Source organism: Mirounga angustirostris, unplaced genomic scaffold, assembly GCF_029215605.1.
Source record: "Mirounga angustirostris isolate CCGP_5_RB_7025 unplaced genomic scaffold, mMirAng1.0.hap1 SCAF_8, whole genome shotgun sequence".
In the NCBI taxonomy this organism is placed as follows: Eukaryota; Metazoa; Chordata; class Mammalia; order Carnivora; family Phocidae; genus Mirounga; species Mirounga angustirostris.
In genome coordinates, this window is record NW_026991716.1 from 4421208 (window position 1) to 4444747 (window position 23540).

Genomic DNA, 23540 nt, shown 5'->3' on the forward strand with positions numbered 1-23540 from the left:
TAGGCCTCCAACTGGTCAGAGGGACCATTTGTCAGAATGGAATCAAGCGAGGTATCATTACAAGTAGACATGAGCCTAAGAATCTGGAAGCAGGAAGGAAGCCTCAACTTTAACGAGGATACAAAGATGAATTTAGCAGGGCAATCTTCCGAATGTGTGGGTTCCAGTGAAGCCCATTTCCACGCATTGATTTAGGAGCACTAGTCTCAGCATCTCTCTGCTTCTCCATTCCTACTGCGTTGAGACTCTTGCTGTCTTTTCCGGAGCCTGTGGGCTCTTCCACTTTCTCTGGGACGTTGGGTTCTTATTTGCAAAATGCGGAGGCAGTACCTTTAAATTTTGGCTTTGTTTTTTTTGCTGAGTCGGCGTCACTCAGTCCTGAGTGAGTCACATCTAGCAGAAGTGGGAACAGCAGAGTTGTGTGTGTGTGTGTGTGTGTGTGTGTGTATTTGCTGTTTCCTCCTGTATTGTACCGGAGGAATTGGGGGAAGAGAGGAGGTCCTGGAGTGGAGACTGCCGCCCGGTGGGTATCCCTGGCGTCTTTCCACCTGCTGCCTGCAGAGGGAGCCCTACTGTTGGCACGACCGTGGCAGCTCTCTTGATCCAGTCAGTCCGCGTAATCTCCGTAAGGTTCTGTTTCGGACAGTATGCCCTCCCTTCTCCAGCTGACTGCTCCAGTAGGCCCTCTGCCTACGGTCCATAGTACGCTCAGTGGCACACAAAACTGTTTCTTTTAAAAATCGGGAAAAAAACCTTTTAGGTTGAATATAAATAGATTAATACTTAGGTCAACAGAGATGTAAAATCTTATTTTTTATTTTTAGGAAGGAAGGGGCCCACGAAGGCAGAAGTTCCTAAGGCCTAGGAAAGTCCTGATGTTGGCCGCCCCTTCTCTCTGACGGTCTTGTGCCCTCTGCAAGCCCCCTTTCAGAGTAGGAACAATTCCCCTCCGGTTCCTGTCTTGCTCCTAGGCTGCCCGATGCCTCCCAGAGCCTGGCTGGGGGTGATGGGTCAGTCTGGAACCTTTCTTCTTCACCCGGCCTGGTCCTGGGCACTCCCACCTCTACTCCCACCCTTCTCCATCTGCTCCCCCACTTGCAGTACGGGGGAGATGAGGCCTATGTATAGAGAGCACCTTAGCCAAGGTTCATGGCCTCTGGCCTAAAAGCAGTCAGGAGCAGCGGGGCCCAATGCCCTCAGGATTCGGGGAGAGCTGTGGGTTTCTTTTCTTTGGGGCTTGCAGGTGGCTAAGCTAAGGTTACAGAGGAAACTTGACAGAGACCTAAGGGTCTCAATCATCCCATCTTCTCCTATTCTTCTCTTCCATTTGCTCACCTGAGCATGAGTACAGTTTCCTCCCACTCTTTCAGGATCCCCTTTCTTGCTTTTCACTTATAATATGCATAATTTGAGCTGTAAGATTACCACCTTTTCCACGAAGAGCTTCACCGAGTTTTTCCCATGGATTAAGTGCTACAGACCAGATACTTCTTGACAGGTAATATTCTGAGCCTAGCATTTTCTGAATCCTTGTTTCTTGGTCTTAAATCTGTCCCATATCTCCCGCCCCCAGTGGAATCAGCATCTTTGCTTGGGGTGCAGGAATCTGACCATGCAACAGACTCGATATAAGCCCCATAAGCCAGAAGCAGATAGACCAGGAGTGCTTGCTCTTGTGTAATCCCATGCAAATGTCAGTATCTGTTGCCAAATACTGAAAGAGAAGCCAGCTCCAGCTGATCGTCATAAAAGCTCTCCCAGCACTTGGGGCTTCAGAGGCTGAGGACTCGGGGGCCCCTGATACAGGTGTGCAAAGGATGCCTGAGGGATCAGCCCTTGTGAGCCGAGGTGGTCCAGCATGTGGACCCTCAGTCTAGACAGGTGAGTCTGTGTCTTTTTTGAAGAAAGCGAAATGGAGACAACTTTGCTAAGGTGACCATACAAATTTCGTGTTAACAAGAAATCTGGAGGACACCTGGGTCACAAAGTGGCCATGCTCCCCGCTAAGAGCATTCAAATTTCAGTTGATGGCTTTTTTTTTCCCCCCTCTCCCAGATGGAGTTTGTTTGCTGTTCTGGTGAAGTTAAACAGTAGTTAAACAGTTGACTGGCAAGTGTTATTATTTTGAAATGAGGCTTGGTTGCCTGGTCAGTGACCTGCTTAGAGGGAAAGCCGTAGGTCTGGGCTTGGGTTTCAGGACCTGCCACCGCAGTTCTGAGCACTTCGTGTCACCGAGGAGCAGCGAGTAACGAGGGCATGTCCCTTTGCAGGTTCTGGCCTGGGCTGCTGATCGCACTGGGCTCCGTCTGCCCAGGGGGTTCGCCATGTGGCATCTCCACACACATCGAGATAGGTAAGTGCCTGCACCTTGCCTGGGATTAGGGATTGCTAAGTCTGTCAAAGGGTGTTAAGGAAGAGATGTGAAGTCGGTCCCACCTATTGGTAACAAGTTCCCTGGACTGGAGTCAGGTGGGTTCCGTGGAGGGGCGGGCAGGAGGCAAGGGAATGATGGGTGCTTGATGATCGGCCCCTGGCTGTTTCTCTGGGTGGGCAAACAGTGAGGAGCTGGAGAAACTCACGGTTGCCGTGAAGCAGAACTGATAGAATGGGAGAGGAGGAAGATGGGTGGAACTCAGTAGGAGTGAGGAATGTTGTTTTTGTTGTTTTAGATTTCCAAGTGTGTGTACAGGGCCACTTGTGGCCATGGAAGTGGGTCCCCTGAGTCAAGTGGTTGGCCCCAGGGAGGGCAAGGAAGCGAGGGCGTCTGGCTACTGGCATTAGAGGGGACCGGGACGATGACAGGAGCTGGGGAGGACGGGCTCGGGGGTGAGGGCAGAGTGCCAGATACAGGTGGATTTGGTTCTTGAATGAAGTGTATTTGTAATATTTTCTAACTCATGGAATAGGATTATATTCTACAACAGTTTTCCGATTAAATCTGGGTTTTCTTTTAGATAAAATCAATAATATTTTATAGTCAGGCCACCTGGCCAGAAGGTACCAATCATAACAAGATTACAAATAAAGTGTGTAAGCTTATCAGTGCCAGGTAGACCGAGGTATTTATTGAGTTCTGGTGGACAAGAACCTATGATCCCAGAATTTTGCCTTCTGAAAGGGCACTAGAGGTCACTGAGCTCAGTCCCTGTATTTCACATGCAAGGAAATCGATCTGGAGAATCTCAAAGCTAGCTCATTAGAGGGCTGGCCTAGGATTGCATGTCCTGAGAGCCAGTCCAGTGTTCTTTCCAAATACATTTATTGCTACGAGCAGTCAGGAAACAATAGAGAGAATTAGACCCAGGTTCTAAAACCGGCTCAGCTGTAAATGAAGTACGTGAGTCAGAGCAATTCATTTTCTCTGCGTTCCTCTTCTGTAAAGTAAGGAAGCTGAACGTCTTAGTGAATTTGAAAGTATTGTCCAGGTGTAAATTCTTAGAATTTGAAATTGCTAGAACTGTAGGCTGAGAAAGAACAAGTGTAAATGGAAATATTCAAGAATAAGTATAAATGGAGAGTTTTTAATCCTTAGTTTAAACACAGATGAAATACGAAGTTTTAATAAAATCGGATAACTGCTTGCCTTTTTTCAGTAGGTACCAAAGATCCTAATAGATTATACATATATGAATATATGTTTTGTATATATTAATCTATTAATATAACATTAAATATATCAATACATTAACACAATATCAATACATTATATAAAATGTATAATGTATTTAAACACAGATGAAATATGAAGTTTTCATAAAATCGGATAACTGCTTGCCTTTTTTCAGTAGGTACCAAAGATCCTAATAGATTAAACATATATGAATATATGTTTTGTATATATTAATCTATTAATAATAACATTAAATATATCAATACATTGTATAAAATATTAATATTAAATATATGCATACATTGTATTATCTATTATATTTATATATCATAAATATATAAATATATTTAATAAGATATTAAATATATTACTATAAAACTTTGTTTATGTGAACATAATTGAAGACCACTTCTAACCTGCATAGATTTTGAGGAGTCTTATGTGAAAGAAAAAACTCCCAACATTTACCAATTATTTAGGATTCTGTAAATCTCTTGGTTCATGTTTTCACTTAATGTAAAGCCTGTTGGAAGGCTGACAGTTCTGTGAGTTAATTAGAACGGGTCTCGTTCGGTGGCTTGGAGCTGTAAATCCCGGCAATCCTGTGTCCAGGTTACTGATGTGGGCTGGGAGCCCGTATCTTACAGTGTTATGCTTAGAGGAGTGGCTGTATTTTTGTATGAATTACAAAACTGGATGTGATTCACAACAGAAGTAAGGTATCCCCTTTGAATGTGACTTCACAAGGCATGTTCGTCTTAGATTCTAGGAAGATTCAGGGTGTGGATGTGTGTGTGTGTGTCCCTGCAAGTGGGTGGAGCAGGTAACATGGGATTTTTTTTTTGGTCCATCTAATGTGGCCCAACTGATGAAAAAACAGTCGAGAGTAATTGATTCAGTCCATGGTTTTGGCCATGTATCCTATTTTCTGCTTAGGGTCATTTATCTCGGTTGGGGGTGGGTGTTGAGGCAAAATAAGATGACATTTCTGTTTACTGAGCTCCTACCGTTTATCAGCCACTGTGCGCATCACATCACATATATTTTGTGTGACTCTGTGAACACACCTGTAAATGTGGGAATTATTTACTTCTACTTAGGAGGGAACGGAGACCTAGCTTTGCAGGGCCATGGTGCCAGCTAAGCAGAAACTTCAAATCACCATGCAAATTTGATTGTATTTTTTAGTGATATAACTATCGTATGAATCTTACTATGCCTAATGAAAATGACTAGTGAGTACACACTTAATTTTCATTTCCCCCTTCCTTGACAGTTGCAATGACAAAATTATATTTTCCTTTTTTAAAATTTTTTTTATTTTAGTTTTTTAAAGATTATTACAGAGAGTGAGTGCGCGTGCATGCATGAGCAGGGGGAGGGAGAGAGGGAGAGGGAAAGAGAGTTTTAAGCAGACTCCATGCTGAGCATGGAGCCTGACTCGGGGCTCGATCCCAGGACCCTGAGATCACAACCTGAGATGAAACCAAGAGTCTACACCCAACCGACTGCATCACCCATATGCCCCAATTTTCCTTTTAAAACGTCTTGAATAAGTTCTGTTTTAGCTACAGTTGATTTAATTGATTTATATATTTCTCTCAGGACACAGAGCTCTGGAGTTTCTCCACCTTCAGGATGGGAGAGTTAACTACAAAGAGGTATAAAGTTTAATATTTCTCTTATTCCTTGTGCATTAACTCTCTTCCATAGGTGCCAAAATAAAGGTCCTAACAGATACTTAGGCAATAATTTTCAGTCCTTTTTGTCTTCATAAAACATTAATAATTGGCATTACAAAAGGTGTATGTCCCCTCCAGTGCTACTTGAACATAGGTATATAATATATACTTGAATATATATTATGTATACTTACATATTATATATAATTTATACTTGAACATATGCATATTATATATTATATACATTATACAATTAAAATATTTCAATACTATTATATTTTTATATGTATAAAACATATAATTTATATGTAATGATATATATTATCATTTAAATAGTATCACCGGAATAATCGAATGATGAATCAAAATTTGAAAAATTGAGGAAGAATTAAAATGGTACAGCTTTTTGTTTTTACAAAGGTCATGCCTGAGATAAATTTTTCACCTCTTGACTGTGTCATAGAAAAATTGCATCAGCACAAGGAGCAGGAAATGTTTATTCAGAAGTCCGCTCTGAGATGCTCGTCTGATGTCTCCTCCTACTGTATTCTTGGTAAAGACTATCTGATGGCTTTCCTGTACCTATCCTCAAATTGGTCCTATTCTGACCCTATACACTATTTCTGGTTCTAGGCTAAATAATGCTTTGTGCAAAGGTGATTCTTAATACTTTGGATAAGAGTGATTAATATTCCTTGGTGACATCAGAATTGGATCAAATTATTACCATTAAGTTTTGACAGTTCAGTATGGAAAACAGGATGGTGAGATAACTGAAATCCATCCTGTCTTCAAACCACTTGTAGACATTAGTTTCAACTTTCCGACTTGGCAGTTGAACAGTGTTTGATTATCTTCATTGACCGTGGTGGAAGGTAGCCAAGGATGAGGAGGAGAAGCAAGAACCTGCCTAATTCATCATGCGAACAATCAATCCAGAGTGTGTGCAGAGCGATTTTGTAGTAGAGAGAGCCACGCTTGTATCATTAACTTAATTTGAAACGTGGACCGGACACCGATCCTTCCCCTCCGCATTGGTCCTGATGCAGCTACCGATAACATCATTGGAAATGACTAAGTGCCCTGAGTGCTTATACTTCACTTTCAATTTACAAGGGTCGGGATATCTCACCTTTTATGATACTGTCAGGTCCCCTTTCATGATGTACTTTATATCTCTGTATGTGGGACTTGTTATAGTGTCTCTTTCTTCCTCGTCCACCTGCTCTTCGGGGACTTCTGGACTCGTTGAGGTCTGAATTTTGTTGGTTCTAGGATTATCTTTTGTTACTATATCCAGAGGTGACTGCTCTTTGAAACCTTTGACTTAACACAAAGAGAAAAGTGCATAAAGCTGAGAAAATCAGTGTATGTATTTATAAGAACTGTCAGAAGCAAGCTGACCTCACATTGGTGGTCATTATTGCCCTGATACTTTTTTCCTATTCTTATTTTATTATTAAAGTGTAGTTGATAATGCTACATTACATACGTACAACACAGCGATTCAACAATTCTGCACGTTACTCAGTGCTCACCACGATAAGGGTGGTCACCACCCATCACCATGTGTTACCACAATATTATTCACTGTATCTCACATGCTGTACTTGTTATTTCCCTGACTTACTACTGGAAGCTTGTACCTCTAAATCCCCTTCACCTGTTTTGCTGATCTCCCTACCCTCCACCTTCCCTCTGGCAACCACCAGTTTCTTCTCTGTATTAAAGAAGTCTGTTTGTTCATGTATTTCTTAGATTCCATATATAAGTGAAATAATACAGTATTTGTCTTTCTCTGACTTACTTCATTTAGCATAATACCCTCTAGGTCCATCCATGTTGTCAGTCACAAATGCTGAGATTTCATTCTTTTTTATGCCTGAGTAATAGTCGTGTGTGTGTGTGTGTGTGTGTGTGTAATCACATGTCCTTTATCCATTCACATAGCTATGGACGCCTGGATTGTTTCTATAGTTTGGCTACTGTAAATAATGCTGCTGTAAACATCAGGTGCATATATCTTTTTTAATTAGTGCTCTTGTTTTCTTGGGTAAATACCCAGCAGTGGAATTACTAGATCGTATGGTATTTCTATTTTTAATTTTTTGAGGAACCACCTCACTGTTTCCCACAGTGCCTGCACCAATTTACATACCCACCAATGGTGCACAAGGGTTCCTTTTTCTCCACATCGTCAACACTTCTTGTCTTTTTGATCTAGCCATTCTGACAGGTGTTAAGATGATAATCTCATTGTGGCTTTGATTTGCATTTCCCCACTGATTAGTAATGTTGAGCATTTTTTCATATGTGTATTGCCCATCTGTAGGTGGCCTTTGGAAAAACGTTAAGTCATCTATTTCTTTTTTTTAAAGATTTTATTCATTTATATGACAGAGAGATAGCGAGAGCAAGAACACAAGCAGGGGGAGTGGGAGAGAGAGAAGCAGGCTTCCTGCTGAGCAGGGAGCCCGATGTGAGGCTCCATCCCAGGACCCTGAGATCATGACCTGAGCCAAAGGCAGACGCTTAACGACTGAGCCACCCAGGCACCCCCATCTGTCTATTTCTTCATGAGATTGTTCAGGTGTTTTGTGTGTGTGTGTGTGTGTGCGTGCGTGCGCACGCAGTTGTAGAAGTTCTTTATATAGTTTGGATATTAAACTTTTAGAAGTTCTTTATATAGTTTGGATATTAAACTTTTATTAGTGTATCATTTGAAAATATCTTCTTCCATTCAGTAAGTTACTTTGTTCGATTGAGTTGTTTTTTTTTTTTTTCTGTGCAAAATCTTAACTATTTTGGTATAGTTCCAGTAGTTTATTTTTTTGCTTCCTTTGCCTCAGGAGACATATTAAATATGTTGCTAAGGCCAATGTCCAAGAGATGACTACCTATATTTTCTTCTAGAATTTTTATGGTTTCAGGTCTTACATTGAGTCTTTATTTTATTTTTGTGTTTGGTTTGAGAAAATGGCCCAGTTTCATTCTTCTGCGTGTTGCTGTCCAGTTTTCCCAGCATCATTTCTTGAAGACACTGTCTTTTCCTTGTTGTGTATTATGACTCTCTTGTCACAGACTAATTGACCAAGTGAGGGTTTATTTCTGGGCTCTCTCTTCCATTCCGTTGATCTATGTGTCTATTTTTGTGCTAGTACCAAATGTTTTAATTACTACAGCTTTGTAGTATATCTTTGAAATCTGGGATTGTGATACCTCCAGTTTTGTTCTCCTTTCTCAAGATTTCTTTGGCTATTTGGGGTCTTTTGTGATTCCATGCAAATTTTAGGATTGTTTGTTCTAGTTCTGTGAAAAATGACATTGGTATTTTGACAGGGATTGCATTAATCTGTAGTTTGCTTTGGGTAATACGGACGTTTTCACAATATTAATCCTTCCAATCCATGAGCACAGAATATCTTTCATTTGTTTGCATCACATTCAGTTTTCTTTCATCAGTATCTTACGGTTTTCAGGGCATAGGTCTTTTACGTCCTTGATTAAACTATAGATACTTTATTCTTTTTGGTACAATTGTGAATGAGATTGTTTTCTTAATTTTTCTTTTTGCTAGGTTATTGTGAATATATAGAAATGCCTACATGCTAATTTTGTATCCTGCAACTTCACTGAATTCTTTTATTCTAATAGCTTTTTTTTGGTAGTCTTTAGGGTTTTCTATGTATAGTTAAATCATGTCATCTGCAGATGGTGACCATTTTACTTCTTACTAGTTTGGATGCTTTTATTTCTTATCTGATAGCTGCAGCAAGGACTTCCAGTACTCTGTTGAATAAAAGTGGTGGGAGTGGACATCCATGTCTTGTTTCTGACCTTAGGGAGAAAAGCTCTGTTTTTTCCCCATTGAGAATGATGTTAGCTGTGGGTTTTTCAAAGAAGGCCTTTACCATGTTGAGGTATGGTTCCTCTAAATTCGCTTTATTGAGAGTTTTTATCACGAACAAATATTGTATCAAATCCTTTTTCTAGATCCCTTAGATGATCATATGGTTTTTATCCTTCTTGTTAATGTGATAGATCACATTGATTTGAGAATATTGAACCACTCTTGAATCCCAGGAATAAATCCCACTTGATCATGGTGAATGGTCCTTTTAACATACTATTGAATTTGGCTTGGTAATATGTGTTGAAGATGTTTGCATCTGTGTTCATCAAGGATATTGGCCCAAGGTAAAGCTGGCCTTGCCTTCCTCTTCTCTTTTTTGGAATAGTTTGAGAAGAATAGGTATGAATTCTTCTTTAAATGTTAGGTAGAGTTCACCTGTGAAGCCATCTGGTTCTGGACTTTTGTTGGGGAGTTTTTTGATTACAGATTTAATTTTGTTACTAATAATTGGTCTGTTCAAATTTTCTATTTCTTCTTGATTCAGTTTTGGCAGATTGTATGTTTCTAGGAATTTATCCATCTCTTCTAGGTTCTCCAATTTGTTACATAATTTTTCATAGTATTCTTTTATAATTCTTTGTATTTCTGTGGTGTTGGTGGTTATTTCTCCATTTCTGATTTTATTTATTTATTACTTGCTCTTTCTTGAGTCTGGCTAAAGGTTTATCAATTGTGTTTATCTTCTCAAAGAACTAATTCTTCGTTTCACTGATACATATTTTTTTCATTTATTTCCACTCTAAACTTTTATCTTCCTTCTACTAACTTTGGGGTTTGTTTTTCTTTTTCTAGTTCCTTTGGGTATAAGGTTTGATTGCTGCTTTGAGATTTTTCTTGTTTCGTGTAATAGGACTGTACTGCTATAAACTTCCTTCCTAGAACTGTTTCTGCTTTATCCCAAAGATTTTTTTTTTTAAAGTGGGTTCCATGCCCAGCATGGGGCTTACACTCATGACCCTGAGATCTAAGTCACAACGTGCTCTACCAACCAAGCCAGCCAGGTGCCACACAAATATTTTCAGTCATTGTGTTTCCATTTTTGTTTGTCTTCATGTATTGTTTCATTTCCTCGGATTTCTTCATTGACCCATCCATTTTCACTAGCATGGTGTTCAGCATGCATGTGTTTTTTTCCCTAGTTTTTTTTTTTCTTAATAATTGATTTCTAGTTTCATACTGTGATGATTGGACTCATTATATATATATTTACTTTCTATAAAAATAAACAGAATGTGGTATTTTAACCATGAAATCCTAGCAATGGTAGTTAATTTGGTTGGTTTCAGTCCTCTCTGCCCTACTTCCTCCTGCCTGCCTCCAGAAGAGATTTCTTCTTTTCTGATTAGAAAACTGAGAGATGCACACTGTAAAACATTCTGAGACGACCAGTGTTGACACTTGGCTTTATATCATTCTCAGCATTATTTTTTAATTTATTAGTACCTTCTTCCCCCCCAAATTATACTCTACACACTATGCAACTTGCTATTTTTCATTTAATATATCGGTGATAACTTCCCATGTCAAAAGAAATCTTGAGAATCATTTAGGACAATTACATATTTTTCTATTACCATAATGTACCATAATTTATTCAACCAATTCTATATTTTAACTTTTTTATTTGGAAGTAATTAAATACCAATAGAAAAGCCGGACAATTAGGCCAATCCCTATATGCCCTTTGCCATATTCCTGTAGATCCTCAATTGTTGGCGTATTTGCCCTTTTATCCTATCTGTTGTCCCCCAAGGAAAGGAGGTAGAAAAGGACCGAAGGTTTTTATTCAGGAGAGCACAGATTCCAGAGTAACCAGAAAAGTGTCCCACTCGTGCAGGGAAAGCAAGGGGGCTTTTATGAGAAAGAAGGAAGAAGTAATTACAGGATTTACATAAAGCAGAGAAGAAAAAAAAAAACCCTGCTGTATTGGTGCTGACCAGTCGAACCGCTTGTGATGACTGTCTTATTGATTACTGGTGCTATAAAGTGAAAGTCCGTGCTTTGTATTTATTGACTTTACTGTTGTCCTCTGACCCGAATGCGTGTGGCTCTGTTGAAATGTTAGGAACAACCGCTTGTCAAACAGTTGCTGCTTCCAGCCCAGTTTAGGAGCTCGTTAGTTGGAAAGGAAAATGGAATCCCTCATGTCCAGAGATTTCATGCAATTCCACACTACTTATACATACTGATTTCTTTTCTCCTGAACCGTTCTAGTGAATTGCTGGCATGATGCCCATTATCCTTTAACACATCATTGTGTATTTCCAAAAAACAAGGACACTCCTATGGAATCACAGCACAGTTACTACAGTCAGGAAATCAACATTGAATAACACTTTCACCCAGTCCTCAGGCTTCATTCAAATCTCTCCACTTGTCTCAATAATCTTCTTTATGGTTCCAGAACCAGTCCAGGACCATGTGATCTAGAACAGTTCCTTAGGTCTTCCTTGTCTTTAATGACCTTGATATCTTGGAAAGGGCACAGTCCAATAACTGTAGAATGTACCTTAGCTTGATTTCGTCTGCTAGTTTCTCATGATAGATCCCCTTGCAGGTTATCTTTTTCTTTTTTTAAAGATTTTATTTATTTGAGAGAGAGAGCTTGTGGGTGCACACAAGGGGTGGGAGGAGAGGGGCAGAGGGAGAAGGAGAAGCAGACTCCCGTCTGAGCAGGGAGCCCGATGCGGGACTCGATCCCGGGACTCCAGGATCATGACCTGAGCCAAAGGCAGACGCTTAACCGACTGAGCCACCCAGGTGCCCCGTGCAGGTTATCTTTTGACAGAAATACCACAGAACACAGAATCGATGCTGTATTCTCATCGCATCATACCAGAAGACTCCCAATGTCAAGTGTACTGTTTCTGGTGATGTTAACTTTCATTTCAGTGATTATATTGTCATTTCTAAAATTTTCATTGGGTGGTTCTTTATATATTCCTTTCCTGAGACTATTTTGGTGGTGGTGGTTGTTTGAAGTATGTTTGTAATTGAAGCCTTTTTATGATGGCTGCTTTAAAATATTTTGTCAGATAATTCTAAAATGTCTACCATTTCATTTGGCCTCTATTAGTTCTCTCTTTTTATTCCTTTTGAGATTCCTGGTTCTTGGTGTGATGAGTGCTCTTGGATTGAAACCTGGACGTTTTAGGTATTAGGTTATGAGACTCTGGATCTTACTGAAACCTTTTGTTTTAGCTGACTTCTTCTGACACCATTTTGGGAGGGGAACAGAATGGGGAGGGTCACCACCTCCTAACTCTCCTAACTGCCAACTATGGGTAGAAGTCAAGATTCCCCCGAGCCTCCACGGATGCCTCTCCGGCTGGGAAGGGTAGAAGTGCCTAATTATTGCTCCTCACTGTGGCCTCTACGGATGCTGGGGCATGTCTCCTTGTGGTGGTGGACATCCTGCTCTTCCCTGGGCCTCTTCTGATCCCACCCAGTGGGGATCAGGAGAGGCGCCATGTTACTGCAGTTGGGACTGGATGTCTCGGCTCTCCCCATGGTCTCCACTGACACTGAGGGGTAGGGATCAGGGACAAATGAAAGTCCTGGTGAGGGTGGGGCCACAGTTTTTTTCTGTGATGTTTGGCTAGAGTAAAAGGCTATTGTCAAAAAGTTTTCTGTCTTTGCCAGGCCGCCCATTTCCTGGTCTTACTTATGGTTAGAGAAAGCAGGCTTTCTTTGTGGCTTTTGTGTGTTTGGCTTATGCCCATTAGAGGTTCTGGGTTGGCAGGCTTTCGTGGTATCCAGTTTGGGACCTATGAGGTACAGAGAAAGCCCAGAGAATTCACCACAGTGTCGTCTTCTGGTCCTGAGCTCCCTAGCCACCTGCATACTTACCTCCACCTTGCAGGGGCTTCTTATGCTCATTTTGTGTCCAATGCCCAGGGGGCTTAGTTGTGCTTAAATATGTACGTTTATTCCATCTTCCTGGGAGCAGAAGTCCTAGTGATGATAATTTTTATCACCTGGTTGAGATGACATCTTCACATTTTTACACTGGAAAGTTAGTAAGTATTTTCTACTTTTTAATTAGCAAGTAAATATTTTGTGGAGAGAGATACTGAGGTAATGTAAATACCCTATTTCTCATCAAAGTTTTACCCACTAGTTGTATCATCTATTGATAATTCTTGCCTGAAGTAATTATGATGGTTGCCAAACTGTTTATCTGATTCCATCACTCTTTCTACATTTCTTGGCATTCTACTGTTAAATAGAGCCTTTCCTTCTTCCCCATTTCATATATTTACTTATATCCATATACATTCTATTTAATGGTTTATATTACATTATCATCATTTATCTTGGTGCTTGCATTGTCCCAGATTCTGCCTCAAGTTGCTTTTGTGTTCATCTGCCTGTTAATTTAAAACCAGGAGTTCACACAAGAATATCTCCAATTATGATCCATCACCAGAGAATTCGTTCTAGCGTTCTCTGTGTCCGTATCTGCGACTCCTTTCTCCAACAGTGAGAAGCCTGGTCATCATTCTCAATATGTATTCTTCGTGCCCAGTCTCCTTGTTTTGTGACCAGTTTCCCGACCTTTTCTGGCAAACCCTTCAGCTGTGGCACTGCTAGCTGAGTCCTGGCCCAGAAACAAAGGAAAAAACCAAAATGAAACAGGAATGATCTCTATGATGGAGGAAGGATTAATATCCTCGGTTGCTTGTGTATTTCATTGAAATTTCTTTTTTTAAAAAAGATTTATTTATTTGAGAGAGCGTGCACGCACAAGCAGGGGGAGCTGCAGAGGGAGAGGGAGAAGCATACTCCCCACGGAGCAGGGAGCCCGATTTGGGGCTCGATCCCAGGACCCTGAGATCGTGACCTAAGGGGAACGCCAGCGCTTTACCAACTGAGCCCCTCATTGAAATTTCTTAATAAGTATCTTCAGATTTGGAAACAGATTCACTTTTAGGACCCATTTTTAATTTTTTCATTTTTTGCTCATTTGGTAGGTGGGAAAATGTTTTGTTATAGGCTTAATTGGCATTTTAATTAATTAATGAGGTTAAATACACTTCCAGGTGTTTATCAACTATTTCTATTACATCTTCTGTGAATCACTTACGTGTTTTGCACATTTCTCCATCAGGATATTTATCTTGACGTGGAAGAATGACTTCTTAAAGATACCAGCCCCGTCATGTGTCAAATGATTCTCATGGTTATTTTTCTCTTCAGTTTGCTTCCGGTGCTCTTTACTGTGCAGAATGCTCCAGTGTTTGTGTTGTTGAGTGCACCGTTCTGTTCTTCTATGGTCTCTGCCTGTATGCTTTGCTTAGAAAAATCATTTCCCATCTGAGATGATACAGTTATCCCCTCCAATTTTGTCCTGCTAATTTTGTGGCTTCCGTTTTGCCTTTAACTCTTTAATTCATCTTGTATATATTTTGGCGTAAAGCACATGAGGGGCTCTAGGAGCCTCTTGTTGGTCAATGTTAGTTTCCAGTCCACGTCATGAAGGCCACTCTGGATCCCCTGCAAGAATGGAACCCTCACTGCCCCGGGCCAATGCCACCGGTTGATTACTTCACCCTTCATTCATCCCCATTGTATGTTGTGTATACTTGAGTCTGTGTCTTGCTCTTTATTCTGTTTCATTGATCTCTCTTGATTCCAGTATCCTGCTCTTTTTATTTCCATAGCTTAAAAATACATTTTTATATCTGAAGTTTGCATCCTCTGCCTGTACTTATTCCCCCACCAGCAGCTTCCTCTTTTGCTGACACATCTACTTTTCAAAGTTTACTTCAGAATTTTTTAATGTTAAATAACAGCATCTCCCTCACCTAGAGATGCAGATTCAACAAGTCTTACTCATATAAAGTGACCAAGACCATGGCTGACAAGGTAAATACTCAATAAAGTTATATTATTTTTAAGTGACAAAAGTCCACCTGGCAAGCTATCTTTAGAGAAAAAGGAGATGTCATTGGCTCACATAACTGATAGTGCTTGGAGCAGAGCTGCATGCCGAGGTCTAGGTGGTGGTCTCTCTCCATGTGGAGGACCATGCAGAACTCAGCCTTCAGGCTGAACATCCCCAAGGGACAACAAGAGGTTGTCTTCCACATAGCTCTCCATGAGGAGTCTCAGGGAAGGTTCTAACTGAGCTAGGTTTGATCAAACGTGCATCTTTGAGCCAAATACCCTGGTAGCAGTGGGGATTAGTAAGTCCTTATGGATAAATTAAAAAGTTTAAGGGTGGGGCGCCTGGGTGGCTCAGTTGGTTGGGCGTCTGCCTTTGGCTCAGGTCACGATCTCAGGATCCTGGGACTCGAGCCCCACATGGGGCTCCCTGCTCATCGGAGAGCTTGCTTCTCCCTCCCCTCCCTCTGCCTCTCCCACCTGCTCTTGCACGCTCTCCCTCTCTAATACACACACACACAAACACACATGCGCTCTCTCAAATAAAAACTTAAAGCTTAGGGGGTGCGTGGCTGGCTCAGTTGGAAGAACATGTAACTCTTAATCTCAGGGTTGTGAGTTTGAGCCCCAGGTTGGGGGGGGGGGTAGAGATTACTTAAATACTTAAAAAGAAAAAAAAGTTTAGCCCACCAAACTTTCACTTTGGCAATCAGAGTTCATCTGCAGATCCTGGAAACCCCTCTGGCTAGCTTATGCTGAGCTCCCCCCAGAACTGGGGAACTGGGTGCTGACAAACTGAGCTCTGGAAGAGCAGGCTCTGGGCTGAGCATCCATGAAGGGCGCCGAGGACCACACACAGAACTGGCCTGTGGGGCCTCCTGTGCTGAGTCAGACGGCCACGGCCCCGCGGCTGGCTCCGGATCCGACGGCCGCCTACACAGTCTGGGAAGTAAGCAGCCATCACCTTGGCTGTCGGCTCCGGGATGCTCTGTCCCTGCCGTGCTCCTTACTAGCAAAATGGGTGCTCTGTCCTGTGGCCACCTGGGTCCCTGGCTACCTCTGTGGCAAAGCCAGCATGTGCCTGCTAGCTGAAGGAGCAGAGGGTGAGAGGGGCTCTGCGTGGAGTCTGGGAAATGGTACTGCCAACAGCTAGCCCACCTCAAGGGGGTGAGAAGGGAATGGAGTGAGCCAGTTAATGGAGCAGAACATTGAAGTTTAATTTTTTTTTTTTTTGGCAGAACATTGAAGTATAATTTTTTTTTTTTTAAAGATTTTATTTGAGAGACAGATGGGGGTGGGCGTGAGAAGGGACAAGTAGGGGGAGGGGAAAAGGGAGAGAGAGAATCAGGCTCCCTGCTCAGCAAGGGAGGGCTCGATCCCAGGACCCTGGGATCATGACCTGAGCCAAAGGCAGATGCTTAACCGACTGAGCCACCCAGGCACGCTGAAATATGTTCTTCTACCATAATTTTAAAAGGGAAAGGATTTTTTAACCTCCCCCAAAAGCCCAAAAGGCATCATCTGAATCTAAAGTACACGTAGCAACTATAAACTTGTATATAAATAGATCTCTCTCTCTATATATATATATAGTTGATCCTTGAACCAACACTGGGATAGGGGACACTGATCCCCAGGCAGTCAAAACTCCGTATCTAACTTTCGACTCCCCCTAAACTTAACTACCAGCCTACTGTTGACCACAAGCATTACTGATGAGTCAATTTACACTTATTTGGTAGGTTATATGTATTATATCCTGTATTCTTCTAATAAAACAGCTAAAGAAAATGTTAATGAGAAAATGCAATAAGGAAAATACACTTCTAGTACTCTACTATATCTAGTGAGGAGTCTGCATCTGAGTGGATCCCGGTGGTTCAAATCTGCGTTCAAGGGTCAGTGGTGTAACTGTTTATGGGCATACATCGTGTGTATGTGTGTATGTTATATGTATATATGTTTGTATTTCTCTCATTGCACTGATTTTTCACCGGATCATTGAAAATCTTACCACGGACCCTTCGGTGAACTAGCCTTGGGGGGACATCCTGCTCTTTTGTGGACAGAGAAACCAAAGGAGGTGAAATTAAATGAGTGATTTGCTACTTGATCAGCCTGTGTTTGCTAGGAGAACCTGAGGTTCTCTGTTGTAGGGCGTCGTCTTGGATTATGCCCGAGATTTTAATATGTACTTCACGCCTTCCTTCCATCCTGCCTCGTGCTGTAGGGCGGGCTTGTCCCAGGCTGCTGCCTCTGCCCCTAATCTCTCTTTCCTCTTCCCCAGCTGTTGCTTGAGCACCAGGATGCGTATCAGGCTGGAGCCGTGTTTCCTGATGCCTTCTACCCCAGCATCTGCGAGAGAGGTAAGATCAAGTCTTGCAGAGCCCCATGTTGCCCTCACTTGGTTAACAGGAGCAGCTAGGACAGAAGAAATCTTAACATGGAGTATTTTCCACTGTCGTTGGTCAGTGACTTCGTTCACATGACTGCATTTTTCATTTAACCAAACCTTACCTACTTAAGCGTAGAAATTCTGAAAGATTTCACGATCTTACGCTTCCTTACTTGCTTTCCTGCTTTCTGGTGAAGAGAAAAGATTTTGAAAGAGACTGAAGGGTCTGGGTTCTTGTTCCAGCTGTGCTGTCTGTTAGCATGTGACCCTCAAAGTCTTGCCAGGCTAAGTCTTATTTCCACGCCTGTGACGTAATGATAATAAGCCTGCTTTGCCCCTTTACTGGATTTTTTTGGCGTTAATGCATATTCTTTCGTCAAGTGTTGTACAGATCTAAGGCAGTGTTATCAGTGACCTGGGCTTATGGGGTGTATTGGGGCCCCAGCGGGCATGGAAGTTGCACTCCAACAGAGTGGTCAGAGGGGTGTTTTATAATGGGACCATTTACAGAGCTACAGGCCAGATGTAAGTCTGCAGGAACAGTGCAGGGAGGGAGCAGCTGCTGGAACTGAATGGGGAGGCTCCCTGAAGGGGCCAGACCTTCAGTCAGGGACACAGCCAGCCCCCAAGACCCCAAAGTCGGGGATCTGGGAGAATGAACATTTCTCCCCCACCTCTCTTCCTTTTTTCTGGTCTCCTCTCCATTCTCCCCACTGGCCAAACCCAACCCAACCAAAGCTGATGGGCAAAGAGCCCTTCAGGGGCACTGTGCAGGGCAGAGAAGGATGGACAGCAGGTCTGGAGGGACAGATGAAAGATACCCAGTACATTTACGTCACGTAAACCGTATTTGGAGTCTCAGGGTCAAAATCCCAGTGTATTTTTAAGATTTTATTCATTTGAGAGAGAGAGAACACGAGGGGGATTGGGGAGGGAAGAAGAGCAGAGGGAGAAGCAGACTCCTCGCTGAGCAGGGAGCCCAATGTGGGGCTCGATCTCAGGACCCTGGAATCATGACCTGAGCTGAAGGCAGACGCTTAACCGACTGAGCCACCCAGGTGTCCCACCAATGTTTGTTTTAATATAGCAATGCCTTTAGGCTCAATGAAAGTTTAGGGTTACCCACTCCTGTAGTTATGATACCAAGTACGCTTTTGTATTTGTCATATTTGTAAGGTTGGGTGGGTTTTTTTTTTTTTTCTTCTGTTTCCTTATTAGGCTGTTAACTATGTTTTCTTAATCCTTTTATTTTGCCTGCTTGTTAGTTTTTTTCTCTCTAGACCTATTTCTAATTTAGCGTTTCCCAAATTGTATTCAGGAGGCTGTGATATCTCTTGATAATTGTTCCTTGATATCTTACATAAGAAGTTAAAAAAGGATTTTTTAAATTTAATTTAATTTTATTTATTTATTTGAGAGAGAATGAGATAGAGAGAGAGCATGAGAGGGGGGAGGGTCAAGGGAGAAGCAGTCTCCCCGCCGAGCAGAGCCCGATGCGGGACTCGATCCTGGGACCCTGGGATCATGCCCTGAGCCGAAGGCAGTCGCTTAACCAACTGAGCCACCCAGGCGCCCAAAAAAGGACTTTTTTTTGACAATAAAATTTGAGAAAACTTGCTTAATACATGACATCTTAAGAGACCAACCAAACTCACAGTGCTGAAGGCTCTGTGTTCCACGTTCTCTGTTTTTCCTCCACCAGTAGATGCCCTCCTCCCTGACGTAAAGCTCAGGACCAGTGCAGACTGATGTACCAGTGAGCTCAATTAGCATTATGAAATCTACGCTGACTATGAGGAATTTGATGCAGACTCCTCTTAGATTTTCATGGATTTTTCCAAATTTTCCCTTGATCCCACACATACCTACTTGCACAGCACCTGTCGTCTTTGATTTGAGGGCTCACTTTTATTGCATCTTGGAAGAGCAAATGTTCTCACTCCGTTGCCGAAGAGGCAGCTGTTTTTATATTCTGTTCATCAGTTTACCTAATACTGAATCAAATCTGTAACAATAACGATGACAGCTGGCCCACCCAGGATTAGAAGCAGCCCTGCTGACCCTCAGTAAGCGACAGCTCAGCTGTGGGGACAGGTGCGTGGGGACAGTGATCTGGCTGCCACCACCCCGCAGGCTCTGGGTGGGCTTTCTCTTCTGTTCAGTTGGATTAGAGAGGGGAACAAAAAGCTTTGCTTGATCTGGCAATTTGGTTAAGGCGAGTTTTTGTCCAAAGAGCTGCTGCTATACTTAATTTTGGATTTTTATGGAATTCTGTAAAATAGAATTTTAAGTTCTATCTTTTAGGAAAACAGAGCAAATCAAATTTCATAGTTGTAATGTCTTTGAAAATCATTTCCAGAAAAGCCAATGATTTAAGACTGGTTAGAATGTTTTTACTTCAGCGACAGCAAAACCATTTGAACAGAGGGATCTAAACTCTGGAGTTTTGGTTTCAGTTGCCCCTCATGACGTGACGCCCCCCTCCCATCCCCCCTGCACCCCACCTGCACCGCCCTGCTGCTGACTCCGGCACCCCCCACACACCCCTTTTCTCCTTCCCTTTAGCACAGAAATGGAAAACACTTCAACCTTCATAGCAGCCCAGGTGATTGCAGATGCTGTGAGCCGGTCTGGCTTTCTCTCTCTCCCAGCTGGCTCTTCTGTCCTAGAGGCTTCCTCTGAACATCAACAGAAGAACCCGAGAGGCTCGGAGGGAAGGAGGAGGAGGGTTGCGGGAGGTAGCGTGGTGGCAGATGTCACTGGGAATCTCCAGCTTTTTCAGAAAGACTCCTGAGACCTGCTCTTGTCTCACCAGGGCAATTCCATGACGTGTCTGAGAGCACGCACTGGACCCCCTTTCTGAATGCAAGCATCCACTATATCCGAGAGAACTACCCTCTTCCCTGGGAGAAGGTAGGCACGGCCCTCTAGTGCCAAGAGGAAATTCAGCTCCAGACACCCCCATCCTCCGTCTGCATTTGCACTGCACCCCATCCTGGGTGGAAATAAATAGGATTTCCACCCCAGGCTCCGGGAGGGCTGCTCACTCTTATACCTTCAGTGCCAGACATAGGATGTGCTTAGTCAATACCTGAATAAACTACTTAGAAAAATGCAGTAGGTCACCATTTTGCTCCAAGAGTAAATCACCTGAAAGCCCTTCTAAGGCATTGCAAAACTTTCAAAAAGTCCTTTGTGGTTTTTGTCACTAGAAGCTACAATGTACCCGCCTCTGATTTTATTATTGTTAAGTCTTGGGGGTGGAAATCCTATTTATTAAACACTGTAATAGGATCTTTATAAAATAACCCAGGTGCCCATCCCTCTAATTGCTTATTTGGCAGGACACAGAGAAATTGGTAGCCTTCTTGTTCGGCATTACATCTCACATGGTGGCCGACATTAGCTGGCACAGCTTGGGTATCGAGCAAGGATTCCTTAGGACCATGGGAGCCGTGAGTACATGTCTGCAGGTGGATGACTGTACGGGAGTCACACTGTCCTGCCCAAGATGAAAAACTGGCCCTTTCAGAGGAAAGGAAAACTTGAGGCTCTTTAGAGGTCATGTGGAGGCAAGACTTCTTGCCCAAAGCAGTCTTCATGTCCATCTCTTCCTCTTCCTCTTTCTGCTCCGTAAACTCCATCACACGGGCAGAACCACTAACGTGCACCGAAATCCGCGATAAATGGGATGTTCTGTGTCATCGCAAACAATATTTGGGAAATCCCATGTTTTATTCAAGTTGTATTAGTAAGGATATGAAGAGCTGCCACTTAGTCCTATTTGGAAGGAATGATTCCACGTGTGTGTGTGCTTTTTAAATGTTCTTTTAACATTCAGAAAAACTTCCTTCTTGCGTGTAGTTGGCGCAGTGTTCCGTGAGCTTCAGGTGCACGACATGGCGAGCAGCGGCCATACCAGATGCTGCGCTTGCCCCCCCGTCCCCGCACGACCCCGCCACACTACCCTTCACTGTCTCCTGGCCTTCATTCCTGTGACTCACCACTCCGTAACCTCCCACTCCCCTGCACCCGTTTTTCCGTTTTCTGTATGTAAATGCCATCGCCCCGAACTGAAAATGGCGCTCTTGTTTCTGCAAGTCCCCCCCGGTCACCAGTCGCTCTTAGTCCCATTCTGCTTGGACTCAGTAGGGACTGTGTATTCATCCTCCGAGGTGCAGACGTTCGCAGTGGTTTTGTTACCAGCCGTTAATACACAGCTTGGCTGCCACTACAGTTTTTAACAATAACTTTTTGGAAAATCGAGTCCGTCTAGCACAGACCCTTAGCATTCACCGGGTTAGGCATTCATCTCCTCACTCCTGGTGGGGCTGTGGGGTAGGGGTTTGGGCTACAATTTGTGATTTATATAAAAAACACACATCAGATGATTCTCTTTCTTCCTCAGGTTGATTTTCATTACTCCTATTCCAAGGCGCATTCGGCGGGTGATTTCGGTACTGTTTATTTACATTTGCCAAAGTTTCTTTTGCGATAGTTCTGTCCCATTTGTTATGGAGTCACTACTGCACCTTAAATCTGTATTTTCCCCCCCTATGTTGAATAACCTTCTTTCTCCGTAACTGAGATCATTTCATGATGAATTAGGACTGGCTGTGTGGTTCTCCTGAGTAAAAATGTCATTTTCATATTCTATGAAATAGGTGTTCAGTCACTTTGTGAAATGGCTGGTAACCAGGCAGTTATCTAGGTAACAGGAGTGCCGATGCACAGCAAAATGTGTAAAATATTTAAAGTAAAATACGTGTTTTTATCACATCTTGCCAGTCCGTATACTAACTAGCTTTCTATTTTATTTTATTTTATTTTATTTTTTTAAAGATTTTATTTATTTATTTGACAGAGACATAGCGAGAGCAGGAACACAAGCAGGGGGAATGGGAGAGGGAGAAGCAGGCTTCCCGCCGAGCAGGGAGCCCGATGCGGGGCTCGATCCCAGGACCCTGGGATCATGACCTGAGCCGAAGGCAGACACTTAACGACTGAGCCACCCAGGCGCCCCACTAGCTTTCTATTTTAATACTTCATTTATAGTATGGGTATATCTCATTTGACAGAGAGATGTATTTCTGAAAAGTTGTATGTGTGTATTTCTTTATTTAAAAAATCACATTTCATCATTGACTTGTGTCATAATTTACAAAAGCTTTACCTTTATATCAGCTTAAAATTCATTACCTAAGGTCACCTAATACTTTAGCTTTAAAATGGTACCCTCCATCTTTTTCCTATAGTAAATTACCTTGAAGTAGCCAAAGTAGATGGTGAATGGTGTTTTAAAAGAATCTTTATGGTTCATCCTTGGGCGCCTGGGTGGCTCAGTTGGTTAAGCATCTGCCTTCGGCTCAGGTCGTGATCCCAGGGTCCTGGGATCGAGTCCCGCATCGGGCTCCCTGCTCCTTGGGAGCCTGCTTCTCCCTCTGCCTCTCTCTCTCTCTCTCTCTGTCTGTCATGAATAAATAAATAAAATCTTAAAAAAAAATCTATTATAAAAGAATCTTTATGGTTCATCCTTCCTTAAAGAGAAAAACTTTCGGTTATATGGTGTTTCTTTCTTAATTCATACGTTTTACTGGCTAAGATAGAAATGATTATGTTTTCTTAAAGATCTGCTTGTACCTAAAACAATGATCAGAAAAGTGTGGACAAGGTGATGAGCTAATGACCTGGATTGTGCAAATCTGTGTGGAAAGAAACATGCCATGTTTTGTCACTAACCGACCAAATGTAAATATTTTTCTCCTATCTTAGGAGGTGATGTGTTGAGCCAGTTTGAGTTCAATTTTAATTACCTCGCACGACACTGGTAAGAACAATTACACTTAACATATGTGTTCTCTAAATGGCATTTAGAAGCTTGACCCTTTTTATCCCCTTAGAAAATGTAGCTTACAACGTAATTAGGAGTCTTGCATTTGTAAATTTTGAAAAGTAAAACTGCAGATGAGAGTAGTTTAAGGAAATGCTTTGAACTTGACTGATGCCATCTAAAAATGAATACTTGTAAAAAATAAGATCATGTACAGCTGTGTA

General features: G+C 42.3%; 1 protein-coding gene across 1 annotated transcript in view; it reads left to right on the plus strand.

Moving 5' to 3' along the window:
* Positions 1-2247: 2247 nt before the first annotated feature.
* GPLD1 (glycosylphosphatidylinositol specific phospholipase D1) overlaps positions 2248-23540 on the plus strand; it is a 54423-nt gene continuing 33130 nt past the window's right edge. The window contains exons 1-7 of the mRNA XM_045866100.2: positions 2248-2353; positions 5216-5271; positions 17379-17457; positions 20302-20399; positions 20831-20941; positions 21895-21943; positions 23259-23313. Of these exons, the coding sequence (XP_045722056.2) occupies positions 2257-2353; positions 5216-5271; positions 17379-17457; positions 20302-20399; positions 20831-20941; positions 21895-21943; positions 23259-23313 (545 nt within the window). The 5' untranslated portion in view covers positions 2248-2256. The remainder of the gene's footprint in view (positions 2354-5215; positions 5272-17378; positions 17458-20301; positions 20400-20830; positions 20942-21894; positions 21944-23258; positions 23314-23540) is intronic.